General features: G+C 44.1%; 1 protein-coding gene across 1 annotated transcript in view; it reads right to left on the reverse strand.

Annotated features, from left to right (window-relative positions):
• The window catches only part of Wdfy1 (WD repeat and FYVE domain containing 1), a 52,704-nt gene that overhangs the window by 19,086 nt on the left and 17,559 nt on the right, over positions 1-16,059 (reverse strand). The window contains exons 2-4 of the mRNA XM_021169465.2: positions 12,891-12,958; positions 6,834-6,907; positions 2,690-2,744 (exon numbers count right to left, since the gene is read on the reverse strand). Coding sequence (XP_021025124.1) covers positions 2,690-2,744; positions 6,834-6,907; positions 12,891-12,958 — 197 coding nt within the window. The remainder of the gene's footprint in view (positions 1-2,689; positions 2,745-6,833; positions 6,908-12,890; positions 12,959-16,059) is intronic.

Below are 16,059 nucleotides of genomic sequence, written 5' to 3' on the forward strand. Positions count from 1 at the left end.
AGGAACCACCAGTGCTTAAGAAAGATTCCAGTATTCCAGTAACAGAAGAGAAATAAATTTTAAAAAAATTATCTGTCTGCCTTACTAAATTCAAAGAAACATTTTATTTTTTGACTTTTTTTAAAATAAAGATTTATTTATTATTACACATAAGTACACTGTATCTGTCTCCACCAGGGCATCAGATGTCATTATGGGTGGTTGTTAGCCACTATGTGGTTGCTGGGATTTGAACTCAGGACCTTCAGAAGAGCAGTCAGTGCTCCTACCCGCAAAACCATCTCACTAGCCCTTTTTGACTTTTTTTTAAGTCATAAAAATAATTTATAATAGTTAAATGCCTCTTAAATATACATGATATCTTCTGAAGCTAAAAGTAATATGTACTCAACTAGTTCTTAAAATCTATTTGGAACATCAAACATGATAGAAGTGGGAAAACCATCTCTTGTGAAGTGCTCTATGAAAGGAATTGTGACAAGTTCCTAATTAGACAGAACCCATTCCATCTTCAAGGGAGAATATGCAGCATAACTGTGGTCAAAGGAGCATTTTAATTTTTGTTCTGACAATCTTAATACTATTCAGTCTATACGGACAGTTATGGGGTTTTCTCAGGACAGCAAAGGTACATTGTAGCTGTTGATGACTGCAGTGTATGACCCTCAAACTTTATAACATAAACCTTTTCTCTCTTAATTTGTCTTTTGTTAGGTCTTTGGGCACTGCAACCAGAAAGGTAACTTGTATACCTACCTGTATATCTTTTGTACTTATCTAATAAAAGATATACCCATTTTTAAACAAATCATTGTCAAATAGGTTTCTTTTTATTTTTGTGTAGCTTTTTACTATTATTTATAGAGACAGATCATCTGTGAAGTTCTTTGATGCAGTGGCTGAGAAAGGAGGAAGCTTTTCTTTTTTTTTTTTTTTTCTTGTTTGTTTTTTTTTTTTTCGAGACAGGGTTTCTCTGTGTAGCCCTGGCTATCCTGGAACTCACTCTGTAGACCAGGCTGGCCTCGAACTCAGAAATCTTCCTGCCTCTGCCTCCCAAGTGCTGGGGTTAAAGGCGAGCGCCACCACGCCCAGCTGGAGGAAGCTTTCTATAACTCAGTCTCTGAAATGTTTCTGGCTGACTGCAGGCCACTCCAGGCTGTGGAATGATGGCTTCATCTGGCACAAAGCTTTACAGACAGCTGGTGTCTAATAAATGCTCTAGCTAGTGAGTGTAGTCAGAGGTGAGAAAGAGAAGAGGAGACCTTTGCCCCAGCCGTGTGAGCGGCTTCAGAAGACCTGAGGCACACAGGCAGGCAGTGTTACTGTCATGCACACAAACCACATGCTCCTGAGGACCCCAAAACTTCGGGGGCTCCAGCTCTCAGCTCTGGGCTCCAGCTACCTGACCCCTGGTTGGTGACTGGGTGTCTGAGCAACTGCTGTGGTCTGAGTGGCTTTTGTTTCACTTTTTTCTGATTTAATGGTATTTCTAATTTCCATATACACAAGGTGCTTATTAATTTCAGATACAAAAGCTGAGAGACGTGGCTTTTATTCATAGAATAAAGTTTAAGTAAAGGATGAGTTTGATCTCACTGACCCCACTTTTCCCCACTAAATCCGTGGCTGTCAAACTGGACAAGGCGTGAGTCTCTCAGCTCACGGTCAGGACCTCAGACTGAATCTCAGGAAGAGCTGTGTTGTTTACAGGCTCAGATCCTTTCTGCTGTTGAAGTTTGTCAGTGTTTTCTTTAGGACAGGACGGTGAAGCTCACTAATGCTTACCCTGCCTCACCAACAGTCTCTAAACTCTCCCTTGGGGTAAAATTAAAAACGGGGCAAACCCTAGTCAGCCTTCCACATAGTTTTTGAGTTACCAATGAAATGCAAACAAAACCACCACAAAACTTACAGCACAGAGAGAACTCTGACAACTTAAAAACATATTTTATAAAATGTGTATGTCACAGATGTTCCAAAGGACACCTTTTTAACTCAGTTACAACACACTGCAATTCCCTGGGAACAGAGGCACACATCGCGAATGGACATTCACGGAAAACAAATGACCAACACTAAGTAAAGCTCAGGCCATTTTTAAAACTGTTAACTTTTCTGCCGATCTGGTACCAAATACTAAGGCAGCAGTGCTGCGAAGGTCTAGCAAGAGGGCTCCCCAGGGAGCTGCACTCTTGCTTGGCAAGAGTTTGCAAAACCAATTCTGTAGCATTAAAATAACAGCTTAGTGAGTGACCTGGTTGTGCTGCTTGCAGGAATTTACCTTAAGTAGAAGTCATCCAAAGTAAACATCTTGAGTCATTGTCACAGTCAAGAGCACACACATTTATACACCTAACTATTAATTGCACTCACAGACACATGCATGTACACACAAACACACACATGTATACTGTGCTGTATGTTAATCAAAACCTGGAAACAGTGCATATCTTCCTCCAAATAGAAAGAATGGTGAAATTAAATCTTGCACTGTAACCCAATATACAAAAATTTAAAAGTCAGGAAGCAGGAAAGGATGGTAAATAATTTATTATATTCTCTCATATAACTAGTGCCTTAACATGGAAATGTTAACATGGAAACCTACCTTATATCATAGGAGAGGACATTCTAGCTTTGTGTGTGTGTGTATCTAAATGTGTACACGTGCCAAAGTGTGTGTCATTACCTGGATAGGTCTTGATAAAATTCATTTTATTAAAATCTTCAGAAACGTGAAATTCCTAAAAGCAAGCATACGCAATAAAAAAGACAAGTTACAGTTCTTAAAACGACAGGAGCTCAACTTGAAAAATGAAGCAAGGTCCAAAGTGGCACAGCACTCAGGATGAGCTACAGAGGGGTGGAAATTGCTCCACCCGGCAAACCTGTCCTAGGCCCCCCTTTCCTTTAAGCTGGAATCCTACAAAGAAACTGGCTGGCCAGTTCAGACCCGAGTCCAGTGCTTCCTCCACAAGCCAGCCACACGCTCTACCTGCAAAAGCTTGTTCAGTTCGCTGCTTCGGCTCCATAAAAATAATTAATAAGCCTCTCAAGACAATGCGTAAGGAGCAAAACAGTAAAGACTTGTTAGCAACAGTTGATGACTTCCAGAATAAACATGGAAATGGCTCTGCAATTTAATGAGGAAAATATGCATGTTGTGTGCATAAATATACCCTCTAAACCACGACTGTGGAGGGTCCTTTGAGAGTCTGATTCTCCAAATAACTAGGAGGGGAAAAAAGCAAACACTTCTGTAATGCAAAGAATAAATGAGAGTCAAGAGAGTATGCACTAAGAATCCTACTGATCGATGTTAAATTGTTAAGGCACTATGAAACGCAGACATTATAAACTGTAGACTGACCAAGAGTGAGAAAAACACACCAAAAGAAAGACAGACAGACAGAATTCCTGTCCTCCATCTGGCTTTGCTGGGAACCAAAGTTCATCAGCACTGTAAATGAGAACCTAGACAAGGTGGCGGGCCCACCTGGGGATCGACTGCTGACTACAACAGGATAAGATCTGTAGCGTCCCTTTGTGCTGCAGTCACAGCTTTCCATGTGCAGTAACAGCAGCAGCCTGCCCTTCAACCAAAAGCAGGACTCCAAGAATCCCTCAGAGGATGTTGGGAGACGGCCACCTGGAGAAGGGGCCTGCAGCTCACACTTGAGGGCTTCTTATTTCAGAGGAGCGCGTGCTGCATCATGACATCCCTAGAAAGGCTTTGGAAAAAGACAGGCAGAGCTTTGCTACTAATTGCTACTCTGTGTGTGCAGAGCAGTCCTGGCCCCTGCCAATGCTGTATGAATGCCGGGGCAGCAGCCTATAACTTTCCTTTTTTCTTAGTCCTTAGACATAATCAAGGCATCTTTACATTAAAAGACAAATCAACAAAACAACAATGTAGCTCTTTAACCTACACACGACTCTTTGTCCCTTCTCAGTAAAACCCTTTTCTCATGTCTGACAGGCTTTCCCTTCATGGTGCCCACCCCCTCAACCCCCCCACCTCTCCCTGCACTAACCATAACCACCGACAGGTTTTCCCATCATGGTCCCTCTCCTATCACTGCCGTGCTCTGTCTGCAGGGACAGTATGCTCCCTACTATCTCTGCTGGCTGCCTTATGTATTTACTTGGCTGTATTGAAATTAATGTGTAAAATACTAGATAATCGTTAGGACATTTTCCAACACACTGGTCTGATGGTTCTCCCTGCTCCACCGTTTCGCCACCCCTCTGTCACCTCAGTCCCTTTTCTTCTCTCATGACCTTTGTGTCTTTGTACCTAGGCCCTATCTTTCCCCTTTGCCTATCTTGACCTCCTTTCTAGCTTTTTAAGATTACCTGCCCTTACATCAGTTTATATATAAACACAGGCAGTCTTCTAATTACAGCTTGAGCTCAGCTTTTCCTCCTCACTCCCTTCCCCAGTGACTGCCCCGGGCCTTCCCCTCCTCTGCAAATGGCATCAAGCACCAAATCTGGTGTCACCTGACATCTCCTTGATCCTCTCAAACTCAGCCTATAACAAAATGCCAGGAGGTATGGGTTTTGGGTTTTTTTTGTTTGTTTGTTTTTTTGGTTTTTCGAGACAGGGTTTCTCTGTGTAGCCCTGGCTGTCCTGGAACTCATTTTGTAGACCAGGCTGGCCTCGAACTCAGAAATCCGCCTGTCTCTGCCTGCCAAGTGCTGGGATTAAAGGTGTGCGCCACCACCACCCAGCTAGGAGGTATGTTAAGCACTCCACTCAGTTCACTTCTAATGTCACTGTCCTTGAGTCCAGACTCCTGGTTGCTATAGTAACCTAACTTCCCTTCCATTTTTGTTGCTCTCCAAACGAATCTCCAAAGAGCTATTCCTTTAGGAACACAGCTAGACACAAGGATACAGGAGGCACCTATAATCCTGTCACTCTAGGGGATGAGGTGGAGAATCACAGACTTGAGGCCAATGGGGGCTGCACAGTAGGCTCTAGGGTCAGCCTGAGCAATGTAGGAAAATCCTATCCGAAAGAGGTAGAAGGGGTTGTGAAATACATCATACACAGCATTTGCCTGTCTAAAACCTCTCAACAGCTTCTCACTACATTTATAATAAGATGTAAAACTTTACCCACAGGCCTTGCATGACCTGGCCGATATCCATGTCTCAGGAGTTCCTGGGTCCTTCCTCTATCATTCAGTGTCACCCAGCTAAAATACCCTCCACCAACTCAAACAAAACTCTTAGAAGAAAGGACAAGCGTAAAGTATCTGTTTGACAGGATTAGGCACATTCAGAGTGACGGCCACAGATTAATGCATTCCTATGAAAATGAGAAAATGACCTGAACCTGGTAATTAATAGCTTCATAGATATTGTAGACAATTACAAGCAAGGAGAGAGAGAGAGAGAGAGAGAGAGAGAGAGAGAGAGAGAGAGAGGAGAGAGAGAGAGAGAGAGAAAGAAGAAGAAGAAGAAGAAGAAGAAGAAGAAGAAGAAGAAGAAGAAGAAGAAGAAGAAGAAGAAGAAGAAGAAGAAGAAGACGACAATAAACTTAACTTTAACTTTACAAAACTTAAAAATGATTGAAAAGACAATCCTTACGATAGGAGAGATTTTGGCAAATTGTGTATCTGATTGGAGTCTGATATCTAGTACCAAGCAAGAACTTATAAACTAAACCCAGCACACAGGGTAATGGCACTTGCTTCTAAGATCAGCACTTTGGAGGTAAAGGCACAAAGGTGGTAAGTTCTTGAGTAGTTTATGCTATAAAGCATATTGCTCTCTCTCTCAAAAATAAAAATAAAAATGGATAAAGAATTTTCTGAAATACTAAACAGTCACCATATGACCCAGAAATTCCATTCCCATATAGTCAACAAACTGAAAAGTGCAGATTCACAGAGATATCCACAATGCTACAGTAGCAATGTTTGCAACAGTCCCACATGGAAATAATCCCAATGCCAACTAACTTATCAGTCGACACAGTGAGACTGCTCCACCTAGAATGCTAGTCCACCATAAAAAGGAATGAGGTAACTAATCCAAACTGCAACAGGGAAGACCCTCAATACACACACAAGAAGCTACACATGCAACATGATTCTATTCACACAGAATGTGCAGGATAAACATTCTGAGAAGGTAGACTGGAGACAGGCAGCTGGGGAGATGCTCTGGGGAGTAACCGTATGCATCTTCCTTGGGGATGGATGCGAGCGTTCCTTGGGGGATGTGCACATGATCTGCAATTCCAAAGTGGTGGTGCTGACTTGACCTAATGACTATTCAACACCGCAGACCACAAAAATGCACATGAAGAATGATGACCATTCTGACAAACACGTTCTAATTCTTTTAAAGAAACAAATAGATATGTACACACAAGCTCAAAAGCAACAGTCAACAACAGACTGAAAATTTAAATATTCCATCCTACACCAAAGGGGGCTCAAGGTACACAGCTTTCCCTCAGAGTCACAGGAGTTCCTGGAGCTGACCCTTCTTCTCAGCTCTGTCTTACAGAAACACACACGTACACAGAGGTTCTCTCCGCCACGCACTGTGCCAAAGGCGGCGGCGGCGGCATCTACAGGTCTCTAGTCTACTACTGTAAAAAGGCTGTGCTCTGCGGGTGACCCGTGCACAGACTCTAACCATGAGAGCATTTTGAGACCCATGGAAATTGATTTACAAGCACTAATTAAATTGAACCCATCTTCAGTTTAACATCTATAATGAACCAGCCACTGCTCATGACAAACAACCTGCTCGGCATAAGTAATCATGGGGTCGTCTTACGCAGGACATACTGAACACATGGACCTACTTACCATTACAGCCCCATTATCCTGGCCCACAAATATCCGCCTGCTGTCGTGATGGTATGCCATGGCAGAGCAAGGGGCTGTGGAAAAGACCGAGACCACATTGTGAGAAAAGCTAAGCACTGGAAGGCATCTTCCAGTACACTGCTATCAAGAAGAGTTATATGGGTTAGGTTAAAAAATTAGACAAAAATGCTTCTTGAAAAATAAATTATCCATATTAAAAATATAACTGAAGTTCCCCATGACTTAAATTCTAAACTGGAACACTAGATCTTCTCACAGTTACTTTTAGAGTTCTGGTAGAAGTGAGGCAGCATGCAGTCTCATCTGCGTGGAACTCCTACAGTACCATGGATGCTCCTCCAGGAACCAGTGCTTCTGTGCAACCCACCGCCCTGACGCCCTTCCCCAGAAAAGATCAATGATTAAGTGGACTCTAAAAATGAAGGGTACTGGCATTTGAATTCCAATCCTGTGGCATGTGTGAGCAAGCCAGGAAACCCACCACAGGTTAACTTTTTCCCTGTAGAAAAAAAAGAATTACTCCCCTATGCAACAGCACACACCCGTTGTAATGAGCAGAGCTGTGGCTGTATTAGCAGTATTGGCCTCTTTCACAAACACACTCATTACAGCCAACCCATCTCTCTTCCAGGAATCATGGACAACAAAATATGTTTCTCAAACAAGAGAAACTCCAAATTGTCTTCTGAAATTTGGAAGGAACGAGATTTGTAAAATTGAATGTTTGGAGACAGAACTGTCTGGGTTCACTCAGCATAAATCATTTAAACTAACAATGAAAGAAGCACACTGGAAACGCTGCCAGGGGAAAATAAACCAGACATGCGCCGCTTGAATTAAAATAAAGAAAAGATGGGCTGGGTGGTACAAGCTGGTAATTGAGCAGTCGGAAGGCAGAGGGAGGAAGATCACAAATTCAAGGCCAACTTGCCTACATACATTGCAGGTTCCATGCCTGCTGGGCTGCATGCAGAGCATTGTCTCAAAGCCCAAAAGGAAAAGCCAAACCGAAAGAAAAAAAACTTCAAAGGAAGTTACCACTTTTTTTTTTTTTTTTGGTTTTTCGAGACAGGGTTTCTCTGTGTAGCCCTGGCTGTCCTGGCACTCACTTTGTAGACCAGGCTGGCCTCGAACTCAGAAATCCTCCTGCCTCTGCCTCCCGAGTTCTGGGATTAAAGGCGTGTGCCACTTGGAAATAACTTAAAGGTTTCTCTCACTCCAACAGGCTTATGTTCTTTTGTGTGTGTGTGTGTGTGAGTGTGTTATCTATCTATCCATCCATCCATCCATCCATCTATCTATCATCTATCCATTTATCATCTATCTATATCTGGTAGGGCAGCCAGGGGGAGCAGTATATACCTCTCAGTATACATGTCTGCATGTGCCAGAGGCAGCCATTAGGTCTCTTTCCTTGAATGCTACCTTTATGTTTTTAGATAGTGTCTCTCACTGGACCTGTAGCTGACCAATTCAACTGGGCTAACTGGCCAGCAAGCTTCAGGGACCTGCCTGTTTCCACCCTCTTTCCTCTCCTCTGCCCTGTAATGCTGGCATCACAGACAATCAGCATGATGCCCAGCTTGTGGTGCTGGGGATCTGGACTCAGGTCCACTTGTGTGGCAGACACTTTACAGACAGAGCAATCTCTCCAGGCTCTGGGCTCTGGGCTCATACTCTGCCCAAGAAAACAGAACACAAAATTGTACTCAAAGCAATTTTAGACTATCCCAGGACTACTTTAGTTGCATTCAAGAGCTCTGTAGGTGAAGGGAGATACTGACATTATACAAAATTCACCAGACTTACATAACTTTGAATCGGCTTTAAGTCTGCATACATTTATATTTATGTTTGAGAGTAGTATATATTACCATGCTTCAGAATTATAGCCTCTCCCAGGCACAGTGGCACCCAGGAAGCACAGGCAGGAGAATTTCTTAAGAGTTTGAGGCCAGGTACATGTATTGTTAGGCTCTCTAAATTAAAAGATAATTATAACCACAAAGATACATTGTTATACACACACAAACACACACACACCATCTCACACCTAAAACAGCAGTTGCTATGATGATTTAAGACTCACTGTTACCAGTTTTTTGTTCTACAGCTGATGATAAATTTTGATGTTGGCTTTAAAGATCAGTTCTTCTTATGCCTAACACTATCATAAACCCCTCATTTTTGCAAAAGTGTCACTGGCGCTAGAGATTTGCTACATCTGCTGCTGCTGTTGCTGGCTTGTATGAACAATGCAGGGCACCAATGGAAAGCAGAAGACAACTTTCAGGAGTTTTCCCTTTCCCCTGAGGGCTCCAGAGACCTAACACAGGCGGCCAGGCTCACAGGAGATGTAGCTGTCCACCCAGTCATCTCATAGACCTAGAGTTTTTGAATTAAAAAGTTTCCCGAGTTGGTTTAATACCATAGCCTGCTTATTTATTTATTTATCCTGGATAAGAGGTTTCTAGTGGGGTAAGCAATATACAGCTTAGAAACAAGGGTGGGTGGGTCGACTACTCACACAGCTTTACAAGGGGGAGAAACACAAGACCATCTTTCAAATTAATGGAAATATATACACAAAAGGCACCTATGAGTCTGAGATCATATATGTAAAACTCAGAGCAGACTGCCAAATGCACCCACTGAGTTCTATCCATGGTCTGTGGTGCTGGAGCCCAGGAGGGCCTTCACTGTTCAGCATTGCTTTTGAACTATAGTGTAGAGCTGGGTGAATGCCTGCCATAGACTGTCTGGTCCATGAAATCTCAGCTTTGCCATCCAGTCCTGCACATAAGACATTTGTGGATTCACCTCATTCTTTCAGTAGGCAGCATGGTTCTACAGTCATAAGCATAGGTGGATCAGAATTACAGCCATAAGCAATTGACTTAAATCTCTTCAGGCTCAATTTCCTTATCCATAAAATGGCTGTTGTAATGACATCATCAAATTATGTTTGCCAAGGAAAAAAGGCTGGGTGCATAAAGTAAAACAGAAACTGAGTCATCACCTTTCCCCAGCCACAGCAGATTCTGAAAGTGACTCTTGCTGAGGAAAATTAGGTTACAGAGCAAGACCGGCCACACAGGGCAATAGGTAGCGTTACCTTGCTCACAGGAAAATTGATCTTGGTAGATGGCCACTAAACATCTCAAATCCAGTAATCTGCAGATAGTCTGTAGAAATGACATTTTCCCTTGTATTTTGAACTTATTTATGCAAGAAATGTCATTTGAAAATAGCAGTTACTTTCCATAATCATTTGCTATATTTCTCACCATCGTGTTACTACTGCTGCGTAGGCAATAAAGAGTGACTGAGCTGTGCTCGGGAGGAAGCTCGTGACTGTGACCCCGGCAACGGGGAGAAAAAACAGAAGGACTGCTGTAAGTTCAAGGCCAGGCTAGGCTACAGAGTGTCACCTTGTCTCAAATAACAACAGCAACATTAAAATGCAGCAGCAACGGCAGCTGGAACCAAGCTGACCACGTAGAGAAGAACACTGGGCATGCTGGTGTCAGCCAGCTATGGCGGAGCCCAGGGACTACTCTTGCCAGCCCTTCCTTCTCTAACTGGGAACCACCTCAGGAAAACCAGTGAAGCCCAGTAAAGGATGGATGGGGACAGGGAGAACCACAATCACATGCTCAAGACCTAACAGCCATGCTTGGGTGTTGGTACCCGAAGGGGAAAAAACCATCAATCAGCACAGGGGCCAACAAGAGGGCTCAGTGGTTAAAGGCATCTGCTGTCACATGGTAGAAGGAGGACAGATTCCCACATGTCCTCTTGACCTCCACACAAAATAAATAGATGGAATTTATTACTTTTAATTCACAATAAAGTTGCAGAAAAGTGGAGGAGACAGGGCTAGACTTCCCAACTCTGTAAGAATAGCTGGAGGGTTGGTGGGAGGGATACAACTTAAAGAGAGTAACAGCCAATGCTGGGCATAAGCATCTCAGTCTATGGCTCCAGGGAGCAGAGCCCCAGTGTTCAGTTCCCAAGAGGTTGTTGTGACCAACATATGAACTATGGAGGAAAGCAGGGGTCAGGGGGTGGGGGTCGGGAGGTGTTCCGCCATGGTGACAAAGCCCTGCAGGCATAGGGATGAGTTCCCAGACTGTTGCTTCCTTCCAGCTATAGATCTGTGGCTGGGCACTGGGAAGTAAGAATCTGTCCATCCACCAGAAGCCTACTGTGTGGCTGTTGTAGTTATGGAGGCCCCGAGGATATCACCTCTTGTTGCCCTGTTGCTTAAACAGACTCCGTAAGCACTTTAAGACATTGGATGCGTCATATTTCAAGGGAAGAATTTGGTGTAAGAAACGAAGGTTACAAAACCACAAGACATGCAGACACAGGCGATGAGAAGGGTCTACTATCTGGTGCACTGTGAGCAGCCCTTTAGAGAGTCTTCCGGTGTGCTCCTTATTCCACTGCAAACTTACCTGTAAGCAGGATGCCATTCTCACTGAGTGGTATTATAAACATAACGAAGCTGACCAGCTATCCATAGCTCTTGGAAGCTCTAACACTGATAAACCACTGACTTTTGGCAGAGATGATTAGAGAGTCCAGCACTGCACACACAACGAATACATGAGAGATGCTGAGAGGCGAGGTCCTTGGAAGGGTGACTCCCACCGTTGACGCTGTGCTGAGTGACTGGCCATCCGTACTGACACAAATTTTACAGTTTTGGAATGCTTAGAAAAGCTGTGACCAGTGTTTCCAGGACTAGGGCAACTGTCACAAGCCCTCTTACAGAGGAACTTCACAATGACCTTCAGTAACAAACCAAGCTCAAAACAAACCCTCTTCTGTTCCTAGCGGGGTCATCTGATAGTGGAAGCCCTTAATTCAAGGAAATCCCTCAGTAAGGAACAGTGCCCCGAGCAGCCCCACAGCTGTGGCTGCTCACTCTCTCGGTAGTTATAGAAAGGCCTGTGGACTCCATACTCCTGTGTGACTAGCCTGCTGCCTGTTCCCCAGCCCACCCTCACCCCCGCCTCCTGCCTGGCATCATGAAGAAGTGAGACCCAAGACTTAACACTTTCCAGCTCAAGAATCTCCCCAGGAGCTGGGCATGTAGCTACCAGTTTCTGTGGCTTTTGGGGACAGGATTCACCTCCCAATTGGCCTTAGGTGGCATCCTGGCATTTTCCTCATGGCTTTGACTCTGAGAAAAGCTGAAGAAAACCAGCAGGACAGAAATACAGCAATGTAACGGTGAGTGGGCTGGCATAAGGATGTATGAGGACTTCTAAGTCAGGGCAGGGTCTCATGGAGCCCAGGCTGGCCTTGAACCTTGCTATGTAGCCCGTTTTATGCTGTGCAGGGTATTGAATTCTGAGCTTCGAGCAGGCTAAGCAAGAACTCTACCATCTGAGCTACATGCCTGGGCTCCGAGAAGACGCTCCATTTACACAGAGCTGCTCCTTGGTCCTCATCTTTGTACGACATGTGGGGACAGTGAAAAGAGCTGGTCACAATCACAGGTCATACCACACTGTGCAGAACAACCCGGACTTTTACAATGCTGGTTCAGATGCTAACCACTGAGTAAAAAGTCACCGCTGGGGGCCAAAGGGAAGGCTCGGCATTTAGAGGACTATGCTGAGAAACCTGAGTTTGGTCTACAGTACCCACATGGTGGATGGATGTAAAGGAACCGATTCAAGCTTCCCTCCAACCACCACATGTCTGCCAAGGCATGAGCACTTACACACACCAAGAAACTGCAAAACTATTTTCATAAAGTCACTACTGAGTTTAAACTGGACAAACTAGGACAAAGGAAAATGGTCCTTTTCCTTTTTTGTTTTAGTCCTTTTTCAGTTAGGCTGGTAGACCAACTGCCTCTGCAAAGGGAGTTTCCTGTGGTTTACTATAGCCTGTCAGAGGTCTTGGGCAACAAAGGCACTCACTCTGAAATCCAGTGGCAATTTTGAGCCAGGTCTTTTAAAATTGCAATCATCCAAGGTATCAGAAACAAGGTCTTAAGTGGAAAAGCCCACAACTTACAGGCCATTGTGTGGTAGATGCTGGGCCAGTACTGGCCGCTGTCTCTTTTCAGCCATACTCGGATGGTTCTGTGGAGACAGAAAGAGAGATGCTTGGTCATTTTGTCTTTACTTAAACTCTTCTGAACAGCATGCAACAGTGCACTGGACAGAACTGATCAGCATCTAATACTGTAACTCAGCACACACAATGGGTGAGAGCTAACGCCTGTGCCCAGTACTCGCAGACACGTGCGGCATCTTTAAACGTCTCCATCAGTGGCCTGACTCCCCACACACATCAACTTTTACCTCATTACCTCACACACGCAGCATTCGAGCCTCTACAGAGCCAGTGAGAAACACGGCAACCTCAGCAGAGAGTTTGTCATGATGTTTTTGGAAAGGTTTGTTCTCCAAGTCATAAGAATGGTCACCTCTGTGAATTCCTCAGCATACAACTGGGTTGTCTTTGTTTGTATTTCAGGACGATACTGTTTTTAATTTAAAAATTCAATATCCTCTAATTGATCTTACAAAGTTATTCAAAGAGAATTATACACATATACAGACAAAAGTTAGTATATTACATACTATATATAATTATATATTACACACAGTATGACTATTTTAAGTCAAGATGTCAAAGAATTTTAATAACATCAAAATGTTCATTGCATAATGACATACAAAGGAAACTGAAAACTCTCAACTACTTTTCCGGGTAAAACAAACTCTGTCAACATAGTCATCTGTTGGTCTCACCAGGAAACGCCGGGGAAAGCATCAGGGACACAAAGAAGAAAAGCTAGGTAAAGGAACACACGCTGACAACCCTGCAGTGGAATGCTAGAACATGAGAATGATCACCATGACTTAGAAGCCAGCCTAGGACTCATAGTAAAACCCTATCTCACAGAAGCAAAAACAGAAAAAAAAAAAAAAAGGGACTTTGCTTATGCAGTGGTGGTGGTGGGGAAGGAGCAGGGGTGTAAGCCCCACAGCCAGTGAGGGGCTTGGCTTATCCACAATTCCCAGCCTCCTACCCTGGAGGAAACTGTCCTGCACTGTGTCTGGCTTCTCTTTCATCAGAACACACACAGCTATGAGGAAATCCTGTGTGTGTGAGCAGAGTGACAAAGGAGAACAGAGCCAAGGGGAGCATGTACATGCACTGCAGAGGCAAGCACCAGGGCCAGGCTGGCCCTGCCTGCCTCACAGGACCTCCAAGCCAGGCTCTTCTTCCCCAGTGCCCTCTGGGTCCTGCACTCTAGCAGTGTCTGCTTTGCCCGCAGGCTTCTCATCACCCACTGTCATTCTCAGACACTCATGTGTCTATTCCTTATAACAGGCTGGCAAGGTGACTCACTGGATAAAGGTGCTTGCCACCAGGGATGAAGTCCTGAGCTCAATCCTTGGTACCCAGTAGGAGAAAACTGTCTTTATGGGTTCTCCCCTGGCCTCCATCCCTGTGCCACACCCACACATACATACACAGAAACATAGAGATGAATAAATAAAAATATATTTCTAATAGCAATGGAATAGTTAGCAAGTGTTAACTTTATCCCAATCTCCATCTTTTACCTAGTTGTTTCTTTCTGAAGTTCTAGATAAGTAGAACTGTTCTGTAGAGACAAAACTCAGGAATGGCTGAAGGAGTCTGTGGAAGGGAGGCCGACTGTAGAGAAGTAAGGGAGTTGCCGTCAAAAAAAAAAATGATGACGCTCCGGGGTTGGTCACTAGAGCTGTGTCTACACAGTAGAGCATGTCCTCCTGCTCTCAAGATCTGCAGAGACTACTGTGTGTGATTGAAGGGATTCAAGCTAGACAGTGATCTTCACTTCCTAGATGACATGATGACGCAGCACATAACCCTATTTTATTTCATGTATGTCTTAAGGCCGACGGAATCTGTCCAGGTTGCTAGGTCCAGCCTCCACTTTCAGCATACAGGGAGGACAGAAGGACAGAAGAACTTGCTAAACACCACAACAGAGGCACTTCAGCAAAAGCAAGACCTTGAGCAAGGCTACACACAAAAGGCCCAATTCCTTCTACAATAATTGGAAAGGGAAAAGAACCAAGATGGAGGGGCAGGCTTAAGAAATACATCAAATATATAATGTGGGAGTCTTACTTAAATTCTGATTAAAAATATACCATAAAGCAATCAGAAACAAGAACAGTGATATTTGTTGATATTAAAAATAATTAATAAATAATTTTATCTTTCTTTAAGTACAACAGTTGTAATTATGTCACTGTTCAGGTTTTGGTTGTTTTGTTTTGTTTTACTTTGACATAGTGTTGTTACTACTATGTTACTCAGGTTGGCTCACGTAGGATCCTCCTGCCTCAGCCTCTGGAGTATGGGATTATAGGTATGTACACAATGCCTGGCTAACTGTTTTGTCAAGAAACAAAGAATAATTGTTGTCGTTTCTCTGCTGTCTTCAGCTTGGCCACCACGGACAGAGCCTGCCACACCCAAGTCTCCCTTCATGCTGCCTTTTGGTCTCTTTCCCAGCCGCCAGCACCTCTAGTTTACCCAGTGCCAACTACACCTCCCAAGGAGCCACACGTAGCCCACTACTACTGTGCTCAACATCCAGTTCTGGTGATCTCAAACCCAGGATCCAAGTGACAAACTTAGTTCCTGTAACTTCCCAGCTTAGGCCCTGAAACTACGGAGTTGCCATATGGTCCCCTCAGGTTACGCCCCAAGCCCTTTCCCTCACCACTCTCCCATGACCTCTCCTCTACAGATTGGTCCTTCCAGGTAGATGGTAGGGTGGATACTATGTCAACACAAATCTTTCTCTTAAAACTCAATGGAGCATCCAAGGACTACTCCAAGACCTGGTTCACCGCAGGGGCCTTACCTGTGATGACTAGACTCCATGCTGCTTAAGTCAGACATGTCATGGCTGCACATCAGCACATTAGATGAAGCCAAAGCAGTGTAATAAATAAAAGGCTGACTCCAAGGTGAGTATTAAGCCCACCAACGATCCTCACTCCTGCCTAACTAACTCCAAGGTACAAAGACCACACTTGAAGATCACAGGATGTTCCACGGAGCTCTGCTGTAAGTTCACTGGCTTTATTTGTAACAAGACCACCACAGCGTTAAATCTGGCAGCTAACCACGCCAACTTCTAAGCTAAGGAAGGAGGTGGTGTAGGTAA

The sequence above is a fragment of the Mus caroli genome, unplaced genomic scaffold (assembly GCF_978045245.1).
Source record: "Mus caroli unplaced genomic scaffold, Mus_caroli_1 scaffold_1, whole genome shotgun sequence".
In the NCBI taxonomy this organism is placed as follows: Eukaryota; Metazoa; Chordata; class Mammalia; order Rodentia; family Muridae; genus Mus; species Mus caroli.